Source organism: Diachasmimorpha longicaudata, chromosome 10 (genome assembly GCF_034640455.1).
Source record: "Diachasmimorpha longicaudata isolate KC_UGA_2023 chromosome 10, iyDiaLong2, whole genome shotgun sequence".
In the NCBI taxonomy this organism is placed as follows: domain Eukaryota; kingdom Metazoa; phylum Arthropoda; class Insecta; order Hymenoptera; family Braconidae; genus Diachasmimorpha; species Diachasmimorpha longicaudata.
Genome location: NC_087234.1, coordinates 5,266,693 through 5,283,534, shown reverse-complemented (window position 1 = coordinate 5,283,534; position 16,842 = coordinate 5,266,693). Strand labels below are relative to the sequence as shown.

The 16,842-nt window shown below is 42.3% G+C and overlaps 2 protein-coding genes across 5 annotated transcripts in view; one reads left to right on the top strand and one right to left on the bottom strand.

Annotated features, from left to right (window-relative positions):
• The window catches only part of Dati (datilografo), a 173,906-nt gene that overhangs the window by 108,699 nt on the left and 48,365 nt on the right, over positions 1–16,842 (top strand). For all 4 annotated transcript variants that reach the window (XM_064129182.1, XM_064129180.1, XM_064129181.1 and 1 more), the window contains 2 exons: positions 3,467–6,746; positions 7,601–7,702. In XM_064129182.1, coding sequence (XP_063985252.1) covers positions 5,676–6,746; positions 7,601–7,702 — 1,173 coding nt within the window. In that variant the 5' untranslated portion in view covers positions 3,467–5,675. The remainder of the gene's footprint in view (positions 1–3,466; positions 6,747–7,600; positions 7,703–16,842) is intronic.
• The window catches only part of LOC135166687 (uncharacterized), a 38,034-nt gene continuing 27,886 nt past the window's right edge, over positions 6,695–16,842 (bottom strand). The window contains exons 6-7 of the mRNA XM_064129203.1: positions 6,921–7,039; positions 6,695–6,819 (exon numbers count right to left, since the gene is read on the bottom strand). Coding sequence (XP_063985273.1) covers positions 6,743–6,819; positions 6,921–7,039 — 196 coding nt within the window. The 3' untranslated portion in view covers positions 6,695–6,742. The remainder of the gene's footprint in view (positions 6,820–6,920; positions 7,040–16,842) is intronic.

The window sequence follows — 16,842 nt, the reverse complement described above, 5'->3', positions numbered from 1 at the left end:
GGACATGCAGAAGGGAGCACGGGGGGTTATGATTGGATTATTTTGAAGGGCGGGTTGTGACAGTGGGTGGGGTCCCTAAAAAAAGGGGCGCCTTCCTGTTTTTTTAATCATCCTCCTCTCCCCCTCTGAACTCCCCCACGAATACTGTTAGTCACGCATGTGTTGCAGGGGCCCGGGTAAAAATGATCCCCTTCCCCCCCGTTTTTTTTTTCTATCAAACCTCCTACTTCTTTTTTATACCTACAACGATATAGCCACCCCCTTACGAGGCAACCAGCCAACGGAAAAAGAGAAGGGGCCCTCTTTCGATGGTTTTTTTTTCCTTTTCTACCCTCCCCCCTTGTATCGAAAAATAAGTCAGTCGTGGGTTAACAGTCGTAACGAGTAGTACTCGTAGAATTTTTTTCCAAAGTATCTCGTGAATTTCCGAATTTAAGAATAAAAAAAGTGTTTCGCGAATGGGAACAAGTGAGAATACTATACCTTCTTTTCAATCGTCATTCTCCTCATCATTATCTTCCCCCTCTCCATCCCCTCAACCCCTTCCCAATTTTCCCCACTCATTGTATCCCACGCAGGAAAAGCATCACCCTAAAAAGCATCCGAAAAGTGTAGGTGGGGGAGGGTGTGAGTGAATCGTCGAGAAGGAATAGGGGTAAAAGGAGAGATAGAGAAGGCCAGAATACCTCAAGCTTTCCATATTACCCACTACTGGGGTTGTTCTCTCAAACGACGTTCGGCGTCGTAGTCGTCTCCGTCGTGAGAGTGAAAGCGTGCGCCGTATGGCAGGGATTCGATAGTGGGGGTGCGAGGGGAAGGAGGAGGGGTGACGAGGGGTTGTATGTGTGGGAGATTGTACAGTTGAACGAGGAGAAACTCTGTAGGGTTTTCAGTAAGGAGGGGTAGGAGAGAAGGATAAGGGGAAGGTTGTGGGAAAAGTCCTTGTTGAGGGAAGGGGAGGGATTCGTCCAGTTGACTAGGAGTTTTTGCTTTACACCGTTTATACCAGTTTTCGTGGCACCGGGTGCACCGGCTACAGGAGGAGGTAACCCGAGAAAAGAGGTTATCCGCGGTGAATTTTCTCGGGTCCCTCCTCCCAAGTGTCTAAGACTTGATCACCAGGTCTGTGTGAAATATTTACCGTAATATTTTTTTTTGTCATCCATTCTAAGTACGGATGTCGATAATAAGGGTTAGGGAACCTGAGAAGGAAGGGGTTGAAGTGGAAAATGGTGGGGTAGGGGGTAGAGGGGGGAAGTAAGGTTAGGAAAAGACGCTTGAGAATGTGGTGAGGAGACAAACGCTTGAGGGCGGTAAAAGTAGGAGCACAGGGGGTCTGGGTGGAAGGGGGTGAGAATGGAATGAGAAGATACGCCGGGGCTCTTTAAGGGGGGTAGGATAACGCGGGGTGAAAAGGAGAGAAAGGTAGGAAGCCTGAGCTGAAGAGAGAAGTTGAGGGTAGCTGGCCAGAAATTTCGCGACCGCGCACCACCTAAGACAACGCCCCTACTCCTCTCGGCAATACACACTACTCAAAGCAGTGTTCTTTAAGGCACTAGGGGGGTGGCTTTTAGTCAGACGCACGCGGTCTGAGACGCGCGCCACCACCGGCAAATACGTTGAGAGAAGGACTTAGCATTTCTCGTGAGCCACATAACCGAGTCAGTTCGGGTTTTCCTACTCCTTGTACAAGGACTCGTGAAATATTTTTACCCCGAATTGAACTGTAAAGCCCTTGGTATATATTTTTCATCGGTAACGGGTGATAAACGTTGATAAGTTGTAACGCGTTATCAAGTGCGGAATAAATTCAATGTTGAGTTGTCTTGAAATTCATGACAAGACTTATAACTTAAGGAGTCTTGATTTTCTAGTTGTATACATTTGTTTGATATTCCATGTTTTGTTGATGATTAGTCAACTGATTAGTTACTTACCGTTGAGTATGAGTCAATTGTTGTAGCTGAGGTGTTGAGAATTCTTAGGTGCTTCTTCGTCTTCTCCGACCTCTGCAAGATTGGTGGTCTTGGCTGCTGTTTTTGTTTGGCGTATATCTGGATTCACTTGGGTCTCGTGTAAGACATCTTCATTCATGTTGAAATTGCAACGAGGGCTTGTGTAACACCATCTGACCACATTTGACGAACCAGTAGTCGACAAAAGAGTGATTGTCCATGGTCTTTTGTGGTCACTGATGGCCGGCTGCATCATCCCAATACTTTTCATTTTCAACTGGCTTCATTCATACCCAAATAACAGTTCTACCTGCCTCCAGCGCTTCCTTACCATCTTCATGATCAGTGCCAGTGGTCATCTGTCAAGTGTAACATACAATCAATCAACAGTGATTCCGAAAAACATCGTAATCATTCGATTCAATGTATCTACCCTCGCATCCATCAATTCGTCAAGATTCACCGGATGTTCAATCTTGCCGGGTTTTCTTGGATTGTTTGTGGTGGAAGTGAAAGTTTGATACGTTATAACGGATATCTGAAAAACAGTGCTGAGGGATTATTAAAATTATCATTCTATCGGCTCATCAAAGGCAACTGATGAGCCTCATGTGACAGACAAAAATATCTCAGTTAGCAATAGCCTCATTTCGTTCAATTTCATTTGATATCAACTGTCAATGACTGCATCTAACTTTCATTTCCCGCCTGTCTCTTGTATGTTTCTCCATCATATCAGGGGTAGTCTCGTGGAAAGTGTTTGAAAAGAACAAAACTGGCGCGTTTTTCCGGCCAAAAAAGTTGTCCCTCGCTCACTGTCACCTTCTACCTCATCCTTTTTTCCCCCTGCAATTCCTTTTATTATTCCCTTCGTCGGTAACAGGTTGTGGTTGTGCGAGCAAAAAAATGAAGAAGGAGAAGGAGAACAAATAAAGGGGAGAAAGAAGTGAAAGCCAAACCCGTCGCGAGTGACTCTTTGCGTGATTTCCGACGGTTTTTTTCACATTCTCTTTTACGCTTTCTTTTTTTTTTTGCGTCAGTTTTAACTCTTTGACGGACCTTTGAGGCAATCGTGAGAGAACTTGGCGACGGCTGAATGACAATTGACTGTTCTGAGATTTTTTTTCCCCCCATGGGTAATCACGGATTGACGAGTAAATATTTCTGATGTTGACGGTTCGGTTATTTTTTTTCCGCGGTAACAATTTTTCACGGTTTTTTATTCTCATTTCTAGTCATGTGACATGTGTCAGTGAATTTTCAACTACTTTGGTATTAACTTCTCTGTTTTATTCTCCGTGAAAATACCACTGTCCAAATCCACCACCTGTACAAATGAGGGAGAAAGTGTCACCGTGTGGTACAAATGTCATGTGTCGCGTGGTTATTCCTTTAGAGTATAATAATAATCCACATCCCCTCAAATAACTCGTACATTGTTAGAAAATTTAAATTATACCCCTCGAATACGAGAGACAAGAAATATTAATTTCTGGTGATTTTTGTTTCAGCTTCGAGCGGGAGACGCATTGCAGCGAGATATTCCCGCGCAGGAGAGGAAGACTGGACAAAGCGGAAGAAGCTGAATAAGACGAGAAGAAGAAGAGAAAGTGGGAAAAAGAAGAAAAGTTGTTTTTTTTAAAGAAGCTCACAGTGACGAAGTGGAGTGAAGAGTAAAAAAAATTTCCGAAGATAAAAAAAAAATCAAGGAGAATCAACAGTGAAAAGATTTTCTAATTGTCGGAAATCAGCGGGGGCGCGAGAAAGAGTTTGACGGGAAAAAGTTCGAAAGATAAGGTGGAAGAGTGAGCAAGTTAAAAGTGTCGATTAAATCTTCAAAATTTTTACGAAAATAAAAGTAAATAATAAACCGCCAAAATCAGTCACCAAATAATCAACCAAAATTGAGCTCGAACCCCCCCTGGAGAACGTGAAAGAGCCGCATACATATATATTTCAGTGTGTTCAAAAAAAAAAAACGAGTGTACCTAAGTGCAATATTAATTAAAAACTCTTAAAACGATAATAAGAAGAAAAAAGTAACCATCAACAATCGGTTAATATGCGGTTTTAAAAAGAAGCAAACTTAAGAATCGAAGATGCTGAGAGACTAGAGTGAGGAAAGTTAGATGAAGTTAAGTGAAAAAGGAGTATAGATAAAGAAATCCTCTAAGACGCATAGAGTCGCATTTCTCGAGAAGGAGTCGTCAACGGACAATCGTTTAATAAAAAACGACTTACCGGAGGAAAAGTTAATCTACGAAAATTAAAACCATCCAACATAACGAAGATAAGACCGCACAGTTTGAGGAGTGTATCATCCTTAATAAACCAAAATCAACTGCTTTCGTTCCGATATAACTTACACTTAATGAATAATCTACACGCAGTATTGTCTGCCATCATACACACAACAGAACATAGCACATAAAACGGGGCAAAAACTCAGGGCAAAACGGAACGAAGCAGCTCTGTCATCGTTATTTTAAAAAAAGTCAAGTGGGTGATCTGAACTCTTTGAAAGTGAATACTTCGTTGGAAATCGTACATCAGAAGAATTTTCAACATCATCTCCTTCGAGCGAGTCGTGTCCGTGGACCTTCATCTCGTTCACACCGTCCGGGCTGGGCAATCCTGAATTTAACCTGAACTTAAGTGTATGATAGGTTTTAAGTAGATAGAAAGAAATAGGCTGTCCTCACGCCGAGAGGGACAACCACGCGCACATTCATTAATTCCATAACACGACACATCACACAATAGACTATTAACGAGACGAGACAGTTGTTAAGTTAGGGTGAAAGGGAGAGAGAGAGAAAAACAAACAATCGAGACAAATAAGGAGTCTGTACGTGAAGAAAATAATCCAGCGTCATTGGATCGACTTTTATCAACCAATCGTGTGACTGCTAACCTGCTTTGATGCGCAAAAAAGATCCAGGTGAGTCAAGGAAGAAGAAGATTAAGCGGGTGACGTATGACAACTGACATTGCGCCCATTTAATAACATCAAAAATAGCCTAAATCATAAGAAATAAAAATCTCATTACGAAGGAATAGTGAGAGGCAGTCATAACGACGTGTACATCATACCGTGCTTCAAGGGTGGCTGGTTACGGCTACCCATCAGTGGTGAGTAACGGCGGTTACGCGCCACTACACCATCGAGCTGGTGCTACTTAACGGTAGGTGTGCCAAAAAGCGGGCAAGCTGCGCCGTAAAGGGGTAGCACGGGCTTCGCGCGAAGGCCTCAAGATTTCAGACGCGACGGCGGCCCTGGACCTGCGCGCACAGACGCAAGCCCAGCCGGATTTTGTTGGCCTGGAGCGGCAGCATCTCCATCCGCAGCAGCACCAGGTCCAAACAAGTCCGGAATTACATCAACATAATCAACAACAGTCACAATTATCAGTACAACAACAGCAGCAACAGCGTATACCACTGCACAGTGAGCATCACACACACCATCATCATTTATCAAATCACCATCATCCTGGAGATACGGGGGGTGGGTTAGGTGGTGGTGGTGGTGGTGGTAGTGATGGTTTAGGTGTTATTGGTGGTAACGGTGGAGAACAAACGACAATTGGTGTTGTCGGTGCAGCCGAGGAGGCAAGAAGGCTGCAAGACGACGAGGAAGATATTACAGAGAGAGAGGACGAGGAGGAGGACGAGGACCCGAGCTCGCCGGAACCGGACTTGGAGCCGGATCCCGAGCCCATGGAGGTCCAAGCATCCGCTGTATCCGCAGCAGCGGCTAATTTACATGCACTACGACAACACGTATTTAAAATGTCGGATTATTGGCAACAGCCCCAAAGAGGGCCACCCCAACATTCACCGGGTATACAGCATAGTCCTGTACAAAATGCCCAATCCCAAAATCCACAGGCCCAAAATCAACAGCAACATAATCAACAGGCTTCCATGCACAGTCCACTTGGACAGGCCCAACAACAGCAGCAGCAACAACAGCAACAACAACAGGGCCAGCAGAACAATGGCACTGTCGCCCAGAATTCGAGTTTAGGACAGAATCAGACGCAACTGCAGCAGCAACAGCAGCACGCAATAGCAATGGGCCAACAGACACCACAGGGACAACATCAGTCCTCATCAACACCCACAACACCATCGCCTCAGGGCGATCATCAGGGAACGATAACAGCAAGTATGGCACAGAGTCTGCATAATTTGGCTCAAGCCCAGCAGTCAATGTCACAAACGTCTAGTCCATCGTTAGCGGCGCAAGCCGTTCAAGCTGCCCAAGCCCTCAACCCAAATCTTGGACAAGCTTTGTCTCAGGCACTTACCCAAAATATGCAGCAGAATCTTGGTCAAACATTGCAGCACAATCTAGCGCAGAATCTAACCCCGAGTTTATCACCGCAACAGCAGCAACAGCTGCTCAATCAGCCCCAGAATTTGAGTCAAGCCAACCAGAGTCTCCAGCAAAATTTGCAGAATCAGGCGCAGAATCTAAGTCAAACGCTGCAACAGCAGGCCCAAAATCTCAGCCAGAATCTGGGACAAACGTTAAATCAACAGACATTACAGCAGCAAGCCCAAAATCTTAGTCAAAATCTTCAACAACAGGCGCAAAATCTTACCCAAAATCTTCAACAGCAAGCCCTCAGTATGGCTGGCACAATGGTACAAAATGGTCTTGGTGGGATGAATGTTCCTGGTAATCAACAACAGAACTCTCAAAATTCTATGCTGAGCCCTGGAGCTGGTAGCCAGGACTCCCACGACGCCACCCTCACCGAGAAACTTGTCAACGAGCTTCAGGTGAGTATCATCATGACCAAAGTTATTCTGGTGATCAGGCTTTCGGGGTGGTAATCGGGTATATCATTGAAGCCTGCTCGGTGTAAATCGATTATTAACAAATAATTTGGTACATTGGGTTGCTACTAAGGGATACAAACAATCTGTACGGTTTTCAACAGTAGATTAACATACCACAGCCTGTAGTCATGGGGTTCTTGACCCGCGCCAAATGCTTAGTGATATCTATCGTTGATTCCATGTTCACATTGTTTCGTAAATACCAGCAATGAAGTGATGTCTCCAGAAGGAACCTGACAAGGACAGTAACAACATAATATCCATAACTCCGGATATAACTTTTATCACAATTATCCAACATTGAAAATACTTCATTTCCAAGTAATCACATCAGGATTATATCGACAATCGGTAATTGAGTCATTCGAGCAATATCAAAATTATTAATAAATTATACAATTCGCATAAACATATGCAGGTGATGAAAATAGAAAAAAATTTAACTTCAATCGTTGAATGAAGGTGTGTATTGATTCAGTACCGAGAGTAACGTCGTTAGAGGTGCGAGTTAGCGTAATTTTATGGCTACCTAATCGTCGTGGAGGATCGTAAACACGACGGTTGAGGATATACCCACGGCTTTACGTGTTTATACCCGTTGTGGTATATAACTATGGGCACGTGGGTTTCACCGGCCGCGGGGTGGGAGTAGGGGGTAAGGTACAAGTTTAATGCCGATGAGGCACTTGCTGATGATTCAAAATTCAGAAGTAAAATTAACAATCTCATATGAACAAAAAAAATATCTCTCTCTCTCTCTCTTTGTATCCACGCTTACTATACGGATAACGCAGTCTCGTGCCTCTGCGGCTGGTCTCGGAGGTGCCGGCGGGGGCGGTGGAATGGCCAACATCAACGAACGCACCCTCGAGGAATGCTGGTCCACCCTGCAGCGAGTGAGTTGACTACTCAACTCTTAAAAATGAATATTACATTCGTTTTTATTTTCATGATTTATTTTACTTGTCACAATCATTGGACACCTTCATCGCGCACATTTTATTTGCGAATTTTTTTCAGTCTGCCTGGCTCATGCTGATTCTCAATGGCTTCTTGCACGATCAAGCAGAGAATTATTAATTTTTTTTTTATTTCATTGGACTGATGAAACTCCATTTGTTGATCATTTTGTTTGCTGTTTTTTTTTGTGTCGCGTCATTCAACGGTACCGCATGCACATTTTTAGTTTAATGTTACTCGGTGTCGTCTGTATGGTGAGTTTATCTGGTTATGATGTGTAAATAATGGCATTGTATAGAGAAAACGATTTTCATTGATGAAAATGGGAGGAAGGATTTTAAATATCACTGTAATTTCATCAATGTCATTCTGACGAATGACATGTGGAAAAACACCTGGAAATGACGGCTCGAACGTTGCAATATCAACGGCCCTCTTGGCACGAATGGAAATCATTATCGGTGTTTCGGGGAAATATATTTGTATATTTTTAACATTCACTCGATGGACGTTTTCTATTGAAATGGGGAAACAGTGGATTTTCCTCATTTCAATTTATTTTTAATTAGCAGGGGAAGTTGGCGCAGTTGAAGTGGATTATCGCATATCTATATTCAAATTTTGAATTTTATAATTTTAGAATACTTTAAAGACGATTGAAGTTCCAATAGTTTTTCATCGAAAATTTATTATTTAAATAAAATTGTAGGGAACCGACAGTCATACGAATCAAAAAGAAATACGAATGAGGGGAGAATTGAATTTTAATTAGCAAGCTTCACCGCGGAGGCACTTGACATTTTTTTTCGCATCTCAAATATTTTCATAAAACTTTTTCGCCTGTTCTCATGCGTTAGTCATGAATATCATTACTGAACCCCCCAATATTTTTTTCAATTAATTCGAGATTAGAAGGATGAACTGCAAGGGTTATCAGCACAGGGCGGAGTCTACCATTTTGTATTGATTTTGAAATAGTTTCCGATTGGACACCTCTTCTCACACAATCTTCACACCCTCTTTTTTTTCACAAAGACCCACCCGTTCTCCCGAAAAATTACTCGTCCGTGCGGTGTGTAGGGGTGCGAAATATTGGTTTTCATCTCCTCCTCCCGTATTCTTCATTTTTTTCACCCCTCAACCCTAGTTCGCATTTTTCGCTCGAGAGGAGTTCGCGGGGAGGAATTTTTTATTTCAAGAATATCGAGGGGCGAGAGATTCTTACATCCCTTATATTTTCGATTAGAATGCAAACGAGAATATATTCATGATCATCCACGTAAAGAAAATAAAATGTTCCAAATTAGGAACTCATTCCCCCATTCATTCCCCAGTTTTTTTCAATCGAAAATTATACGAATTAAATTATCATCATCATCGTGATGTCTTTCCCTTGAAATTTTACAACTTCGTCGGTACAACTTTTGGAAAAAATTGTAAAAATTAATATGAAAAAGAAAAATAAAAAATAGAAAAGGTTGAAAAGGAAAAGTGAATGTTTTAATTAAATCTCAGTGAAACGTGGGTGGAAAACTTTCCCATTGCGTCCCAGGCTTCACGGTGTTTCCGCGTTTTTGCGATTTTATATCCCTTTCCACCTCCCCCACTCCCCTTCCCCTCTCACTCTTTTTACCTCTGTAAAAACTTTCTTCCACTTCGCGGGAAAACGCGACGAAATGCCATATCTAGACTGAGAGTGAGAGAAACCGTAGTTGCCAGAAGTATGGGGAAGGGGGAGGAGTAGGGGGGAATGGTGGGAGGGAATTCTTTTGGCCCCTTGAGACTTTGAAAATAATAAAAAGCCACAAAAACAAAGGAAGATGGGCTACTTAACGAAACAAATTGTTGCTTCGTCGGTTAACAGAAGCGAATTTAAAAGTTTTTGAGTCCTCACTTTTTTTTTCGTGTCTTTTCACTCATCCCCCTTCATCCATTCTAATTTCTTGGCTATAGGCAGTTTGGCCACTCTGTACCTCTTTACGAAGAGCCTACCGTCTACTCGGTACCCCATCTAACACAATTCAGCGCTCGTTAGCGACAATTTGCTTTCTTTCAAATACGTTTTCCAAGTGAGGGTCGGGAAGGGGAAAACACTTGGGTGAAAATTTTCTACGGAAAGTGGAGAGGAACCACTTCTGGTCAACTCCTTGAGACACATCAGGATCTACGCTTACCGAAAAAATAATGATAATCGCTCTTGATGGTGGATCATCAGTGATCATCAGTGAAAAAATGACAGATAAAAAAACCGGACTGAGTGCACGTAAAATAACAAATAATGTCGTTGAAATCTATGAATAGTCATCGTTTATAGTTCTCCTTAATTCGCATTGGTTCTAAAAAATTGATATCAATGAAATTAAAAACCTATCGATAACAATCACGATCCATCGAGCCTCCAGCAATTAGGAAATAAAATTGTCCAAAATCACGCGATCCTCGCACTTTCCTAAAACTCCACAAAATCCCAAGAAATAATTCCCCCTCACCCCCTCCCGTAGAATCGTTAAAACCATTCGTTGGAAAGAATATCAAGGGGCAAGAATATCATTTCGTATAATTTTATCTCCACCCGTAACTGCCCCGCGACACGATACCAGTGAAAATAAGTCCATTCAATCGAGGGAGACAATTCGAAATAAAGAAAAAGTGCAGTAAAAAGATGATATAATGAAAACAATGGGGCATCGGACCGTTATATATTCCAATTAGACGTTCCCCTCCCCCCCACCCCTCTTAAAAAATGAATAGTGAAAAGTAGACGAGGGAGAACGTGAGAATTCATTCTTGAACTTCCTATCATTTTTTTCCTTCTCAACTAGAAATTTTTTTTCTTACATCTCCCTTTCTTGTTTCACACACGTAAAATAGGGGTTGAATTTCTGAGACAATGGGGTTATACCTAGGGTTCAGTCTATCCAATTTGCATTGTGTACATTAAAAAATTTTCTAACCCTTTATCAACTACTATTCCTGTATTTGTCTTTCGACGGTGATTTTTTTTCTGAGGAAATTCCGGTTATGCAGCTGTTACAGATACAGCACTTGAAATATTTTAAAAAATATACATATGTCTCTATATATATACATATATAGATTCTCTCAATCAACGCAAAATTGTATACAGAGAGAAATTTTATATAAAAATTCTAAGACGAGTAGGATAATGAAATTTCCATCGTCAGCACTAGGGTTTTCCCTGACCACCACTTCCCGTCCCCTTTCCCGTCCTAGGACCAGATTTTTTTGAGAAATTCGTCGGCCAATGGGAGCCCCCGAAATAATACAAGAGGTGCAATTTCTGTGGGAAATCCGATGTCAACGCGAAAATATTAATTGCATAATTTTTCGTAATTTGTTCATGCATTGCAATCTTATCGCTGAGGCAAAAGTCGGTCCGACGATCCACCGCGTACATGGTATCCACCACACTCCGGTTATTGGAGTCAACGTACGATAAAAAATGAGAAGAGAAAAAACTCCAAGTGGAAAAAAAAACAGCGAATAACAAAAAAAAACGAGTCGTTGGACGTTGGAGTATATGTAACTTGTACAAGGCGCATATACTCCGAGACACAAAGAATAAACTCAACCCGCCCCCACTTCTTCTTCTTCTTCTCCTTGTCGTGGATACTTCTCTTTTTATTCCCCGGTTATACTACAGTTTTAACTTTCGTCCCTTCCTTCTTCATCGCGCACTCAGCATCGGGCAAAAACGCGAGCGTGTGGGCGAGTTGTACATGCCCGCGGTTCTTCCTGGGGTAGGTCACGGTAAAATCTCTCGCGCCGACAGAGGAGAGGTTTTGTCCATTTAGTCGTGGCCGGTGAGACTGAGAGAGATGCATTATAATAGCATCACATCGGTAAGAGATGGATAGATTATTTTCCATCAAAAAATAACATTTATACCGTTTTCCGTAGTGGCCAGTTTTGTTGACCGGTTAGTTTATGATACTCTGTAAACAAATCGTGTAAAACTCCCCACAAAATTCAAATTGCAACGAATTCCATTACGATAAAAAAATTATTCTTCGGGATTTTTATTTATTTGTAACTCGTATTGCTTTTGATGATTTCCTCGCGCGATGGCGCCTCTCCCCCTTCATTGGTGTTCATTCTTCATTTCTATTGGTTTGAACAATATCTCGGGTAACGTAAAAATCGACAACTGTGTAATAAAAAAATATTACTATCGCTCCCTCTGAGTTGCTGGACCCAAGTGCAGGAAGGCATACAGTGGATAGAAGTCATTGGCGGTGGCACATCGCAGCCTCTTTACCCTCCCCACCACTTTTCACAGTTGGTCCGTTGTACCAGCAAAGGATCGTTGCCCTTCTAAATATAAGTTCGCAAAATCAAACAGCTAAAGTCTGGAGTTTCGCTGTGACTCTCACACACTTTCATGAGATTGCATGCATTTAGGGGAAGAGGGTGGGAGGGAGCGACAAGAGAGGGTCTTGATGGTTGTTTGGGATTTGTGATATCTATTAATTTCCGGCAAATATATCATTTTCCTTCCCCTAGAGTTCTAATAGTTTTAATTTTCATTTGATGATTATATTCGCATATTTAGTTGGTGTGCTCTCATAAAAAATTAAATTCTACCCGCGACATCCGCGATTTAGACGTCTAAAAATAATCCGTCCCCTCTTGATGGGGAGAAAGAAATTTCGTTTCTTATTTGAAAATACTCCGACTCGGGAATTAAGAAAAAGAATAACGTAGTCGTAGGTCAGGAAAGTGCGAGTGATATATAGTTATACAGTACAAAAGGAAGTGAAGAGGAGAAAGAGAGGGGGAGGAGGGTGGTGAGCATGGAGCACACGAGGGAAACCAAGTTATCGGCGAGATGAGTGAAAGAGAGACAGAGACAGGCTGCGAAAGAAGTAGGGAGTATAAAGAAAAAGTGGGAGGTATGGTGATACACAACGCCACCGCGAGGGGGCGGGGGTGGGAGGGAGATGGGCGAGACGAAGGAAGGGATACAGGAGTGCTGCGCCTCGCAGTGCAAACGAGAGATAAAAAAATATAAAAAAGAAGACCGTGGTCGGTGGCAAAAAAAAAATCAGCGATTTACGAATCTGGGTCACGGGACGTTGAGCCGGTGCAAGAAAAATAATACTGATGCAGTCCAATGTCAGACGTTTATAGAAAAAATTATGGGCACGAGTAGAATTAATCGGTCCCACTTAAAAAACAATTTTCATTTTTTTTTTTACTTCAGACTTGTATTTACTGTATGCCTTCGTTCAATTACTGTACAGTTTTTTTGATGAAAGGGCCGGAGATACCGATGTCGGGAGAAATATTTCGCGAAATAATAGAAGTCAAGCGCAATTAATAAGACCCACTTGAAAAATAACTTTTCTATCTTCATGAATTCAAAAATGTTTATGCCTCACGTGAGTTTTTGTTACGTCGCAAGATTAAGAAGCGCGAAGCGCTCTCATGAGGCCCATTGTGCGGCGAGAAAACGAGAGGGGGCCCGATGCCCACTAGAATCCCGCGCATCGCTATTCCGTCTATTCCACCCACCCATCACCTATCCCTTCCTAGACCAAGCCCCTCCTTCTCCAATAGCCCGAAATCCCCTGACCCCGGATTGGAGACCGTTCCCCCACTGTGAGGCCCCCACCCCCACTGCCCGCACCAAGAGGACCCCAATTTCCCTGATCTCGGAAATTTTCAAGGTTAATAGCCACCTCTCAACACGGAAAACCTCGACCTTTCGGTGGGGCTCACGTCCCCCTCCCTCTCCTGGCCCTCTGGGCCTGATTTCCCCCACCCAGTGGGCCCCAACAATCCCCTCTCCCCTTTTTCGTATGAATACTTTTGACGTTAAGTATTACTGCTGTTTCGAGCGCCTCCTTCAACCTTCGCGCCACCACGAGAGTCCCCCTTCCCCCAGCCCCCCCCCTCTCCCCACTATTTCCCCCTCGCCTCGTCCAATGAGCCGCGAGGACGAAGGCCTAGCGGAGCCACCAACTTGATCCCCCGTGGTGCACGGGGCACTCTCGTGCGCCGTCGCCGCCGACGGCGCCCTAGCATTTTATACGTGCAGCCACATTTAACGAAGTAAGGTGCGCACGCACGTTAATTTTTGAAAAAAAAATATTTAAAAAAATTATTTTATTTCATCTTTTTTTCGCCACTGCCATACGTACATTGCGCGTGAATCTTTTTTTATCATTTCACTTGAATGTTTTGGTCTCTCTCTGTCCACATGTCGCTTACTCCGGCGGGCTCTTTTTAATTTTAAACTCGGCAGTTACTCGCGCCTTAACCTCTTTCGACGGCGCGCGAGCGTAAAAGTTGGACGCGCGCACTTCGCGGGATTTTGGTGATTTTTTTAAATATTTAATATTGATTTTGGGACGATTGAGGAACAGTGCGAAAAGAGGGGTCTCACAATGGCTCTGGTGACTTTGAGGGAACTGTGAATTCTTCGATTATTGACAGATCCGATGACGGACGCTCCGATGGCTTGCGCGCGTCATTGACAGTGACAGTTGATAGCGCGTCTTCAGCCGGTTTTTGACACTTGAAAGTGCGGAACTCTTGTTTTTCTTAGCGGTTGCGTTTCTTTCAGTACGTGAGGATGGAGTAGTTCGGGGGAATACAGTGTGCCATATTTTGTGATCGGAAATTGCTGAGATATTAAACCGTAGGATTAATATACAGGATTTTAGATTGAGGTAAGCTTGAACAATTGCTAGACTAAACTTTTTTCCAGTTAAAAAAATGAGTTGTTCGCGAAACAATTTTGCAATTTTTTCAATGTGTTTTCAACGGATCAATTGCCTGAAATTAAAAAAATTACTATTTAATTGCTTTCGCCATTAATGGTATTCAGATCTTTTCCGATTTAAAATTTTTAAAAAAGTGTATTTTATGCGAAAAAAAATTTTTTCCCCAATTCCAATTTTTAATTCATTCATATTATTTACATGAAAATAAAATTGACTCTCGTTACATTCTTTGGGGGCATTCCGGTACGAGGACGACGCGCTCCTTCGAGCACGAATCGATCGAATCCAGCGAAATCGAGACTCGACCCTAATAAAATAGAATTACAAAAAAAATATATTTTCGCGTTATGACCGAACAAAGAAGAGAGGTAAGAAATGCACTAGCCGAGGGAAGGAAAAAAAAACAACATTAAATAAAATTGCAATGCTTGGTGAATTGTAATTACAAATGCAACACGAGTTGAGGGAACGCGCGATACGTTGTATACATCAAACCAGAGAGTGTCACGACCTACTCCAACTCTCGGCGCGTTTATACCGGGGGCCCCACGGAGAAGAGAAGCTGATTCACCCAGACCGCCGCGCGCGCGACTCACGTACGGCCTCGTCTTCCCTCATTTACTTTTTTTCCCTTCGGTAGTTCCATCAGAAGATTCCCCTCGAAAAAAATGCAATTAAACAAGAAAAAGAGAAAAGGAAAGAGCAGAAAATAAAAGAGTTTATTCGCTCAATATTTCAGGGGCAAAAAATTGAAGACAGCGTAAAATTAATGGCAGGTAACGGAGGATAAATTGAATAATGCGAATATACATAAATTTATCCCCCCTCAGGGACTAGAAAAAAAAAATAGAAAAATCATAAGTGGAGATAAAATGAATTTCCTTCGTCAGTTATAGGAATTGAAAGTGTTGGAAGACGATCATGTGATCTGAGAGAACTCATTGGACCGAAATAGAAATGATAATGAGCCCGAGAATTAAAAAACAAATTGTTCCTTAAAACTCATCTCTCAAGAAATTGAAAGCAGATAATATATCAAATTAATTGCAGATAGCGAGATAAATTAGATAATATTAGTTTCCGTTGTTTAATTGTTTCTTCGTTTGGGGTAAAAAAATATAAAAATTATAGCTATAAATAAAATGCAATCCAAATGGCGTCAGTTATATATTCAATTTTTTTCTTCTCTCTCTTTCTCCCGCGTCTTTCTCTCACTCGCGGGTATACAACCATTTTCTTTATTTTTTCGAGTTCAATGACTCTATCCTTGATGTTGCAGAGCGCCGGCCGGCGGGTTTAAGAAATGTCAAGATGTGTAGGGGGTTGTGTGTATGTGGCCTCGTGAGAGAGAACGAATGAAGGAAAAAAAAATCATGAATACGAGAGATAAAGAAAAAGTGATGAGTAAATGAGGGAGAGAGATGACCCGGAGTATGAGGGGGTGGAGTGGAAAAAACGATGAGGTTTGGTTCCGAGGAATAAGAATAAAGAGGAGAAAAAAAAATATATGTATGATGGAATGAGAAAGCGGGTGGGATGTGGCAACGGCGCAAATGCAGAATGCACGCTGACATAAAACATACATATATGCAAGATGCAGCGTGCAGCATCCAATGCGTTCGCTCTCCGACCATGAAGAGCCTCCCCCTGGCGCCCCTCTCCGCGCCCTTTATTTTAGTCGCGATTCTCGAGTGCTAGATGTAACGAAAATTTCAAGTGTTATTTATTTTGTTTGTTCGAGCCATTCTTCAATTATTGTTGATGATTTTGTTCGGGTTATTCTAGGGGATCTGGTGCACTGATTGGCGGATTGACCGTGGCGAATCAGTAAATTGCGTTGCGCTAGATTTTTCTCAGGGGGATGAAAATACGGAGGCGTGATTGAAGTTATTACGGTTTTTTTTTTGAGAAGATAAATTTTTTTCTGAATGAGGCAATTAGGGTTGTTCCTCGGTAAAAATCTGCCGGAATTCTAGGGAATAATCAACTATTGAGGAATTTCGTGGGGGGAGCCAAATAAAAAAAATTATGTTTAAATAAATATATCAACAAATATAGTAAATTGTGCGGAATTGTATTAGTCCTTAAAATTTCTCCGAGTCTCTCCTACTCCCACCTAATTATTGCGGAAGTTACTGAACTGGGGATTTCATTACCCGATCTTGCAGCCAGGCCTCAGCATCCCAAATGAATAACTTTTTTCAAGAATAAATTCGCTTTTTTATTCCGAAAAAAAAATGAGTTCAGTACATTTTAGTGATACAACTCCGAGTGAACCTGACCTCCGACAACGCGCCGTTGTACACACAGAGGTATCAGTGAAAATC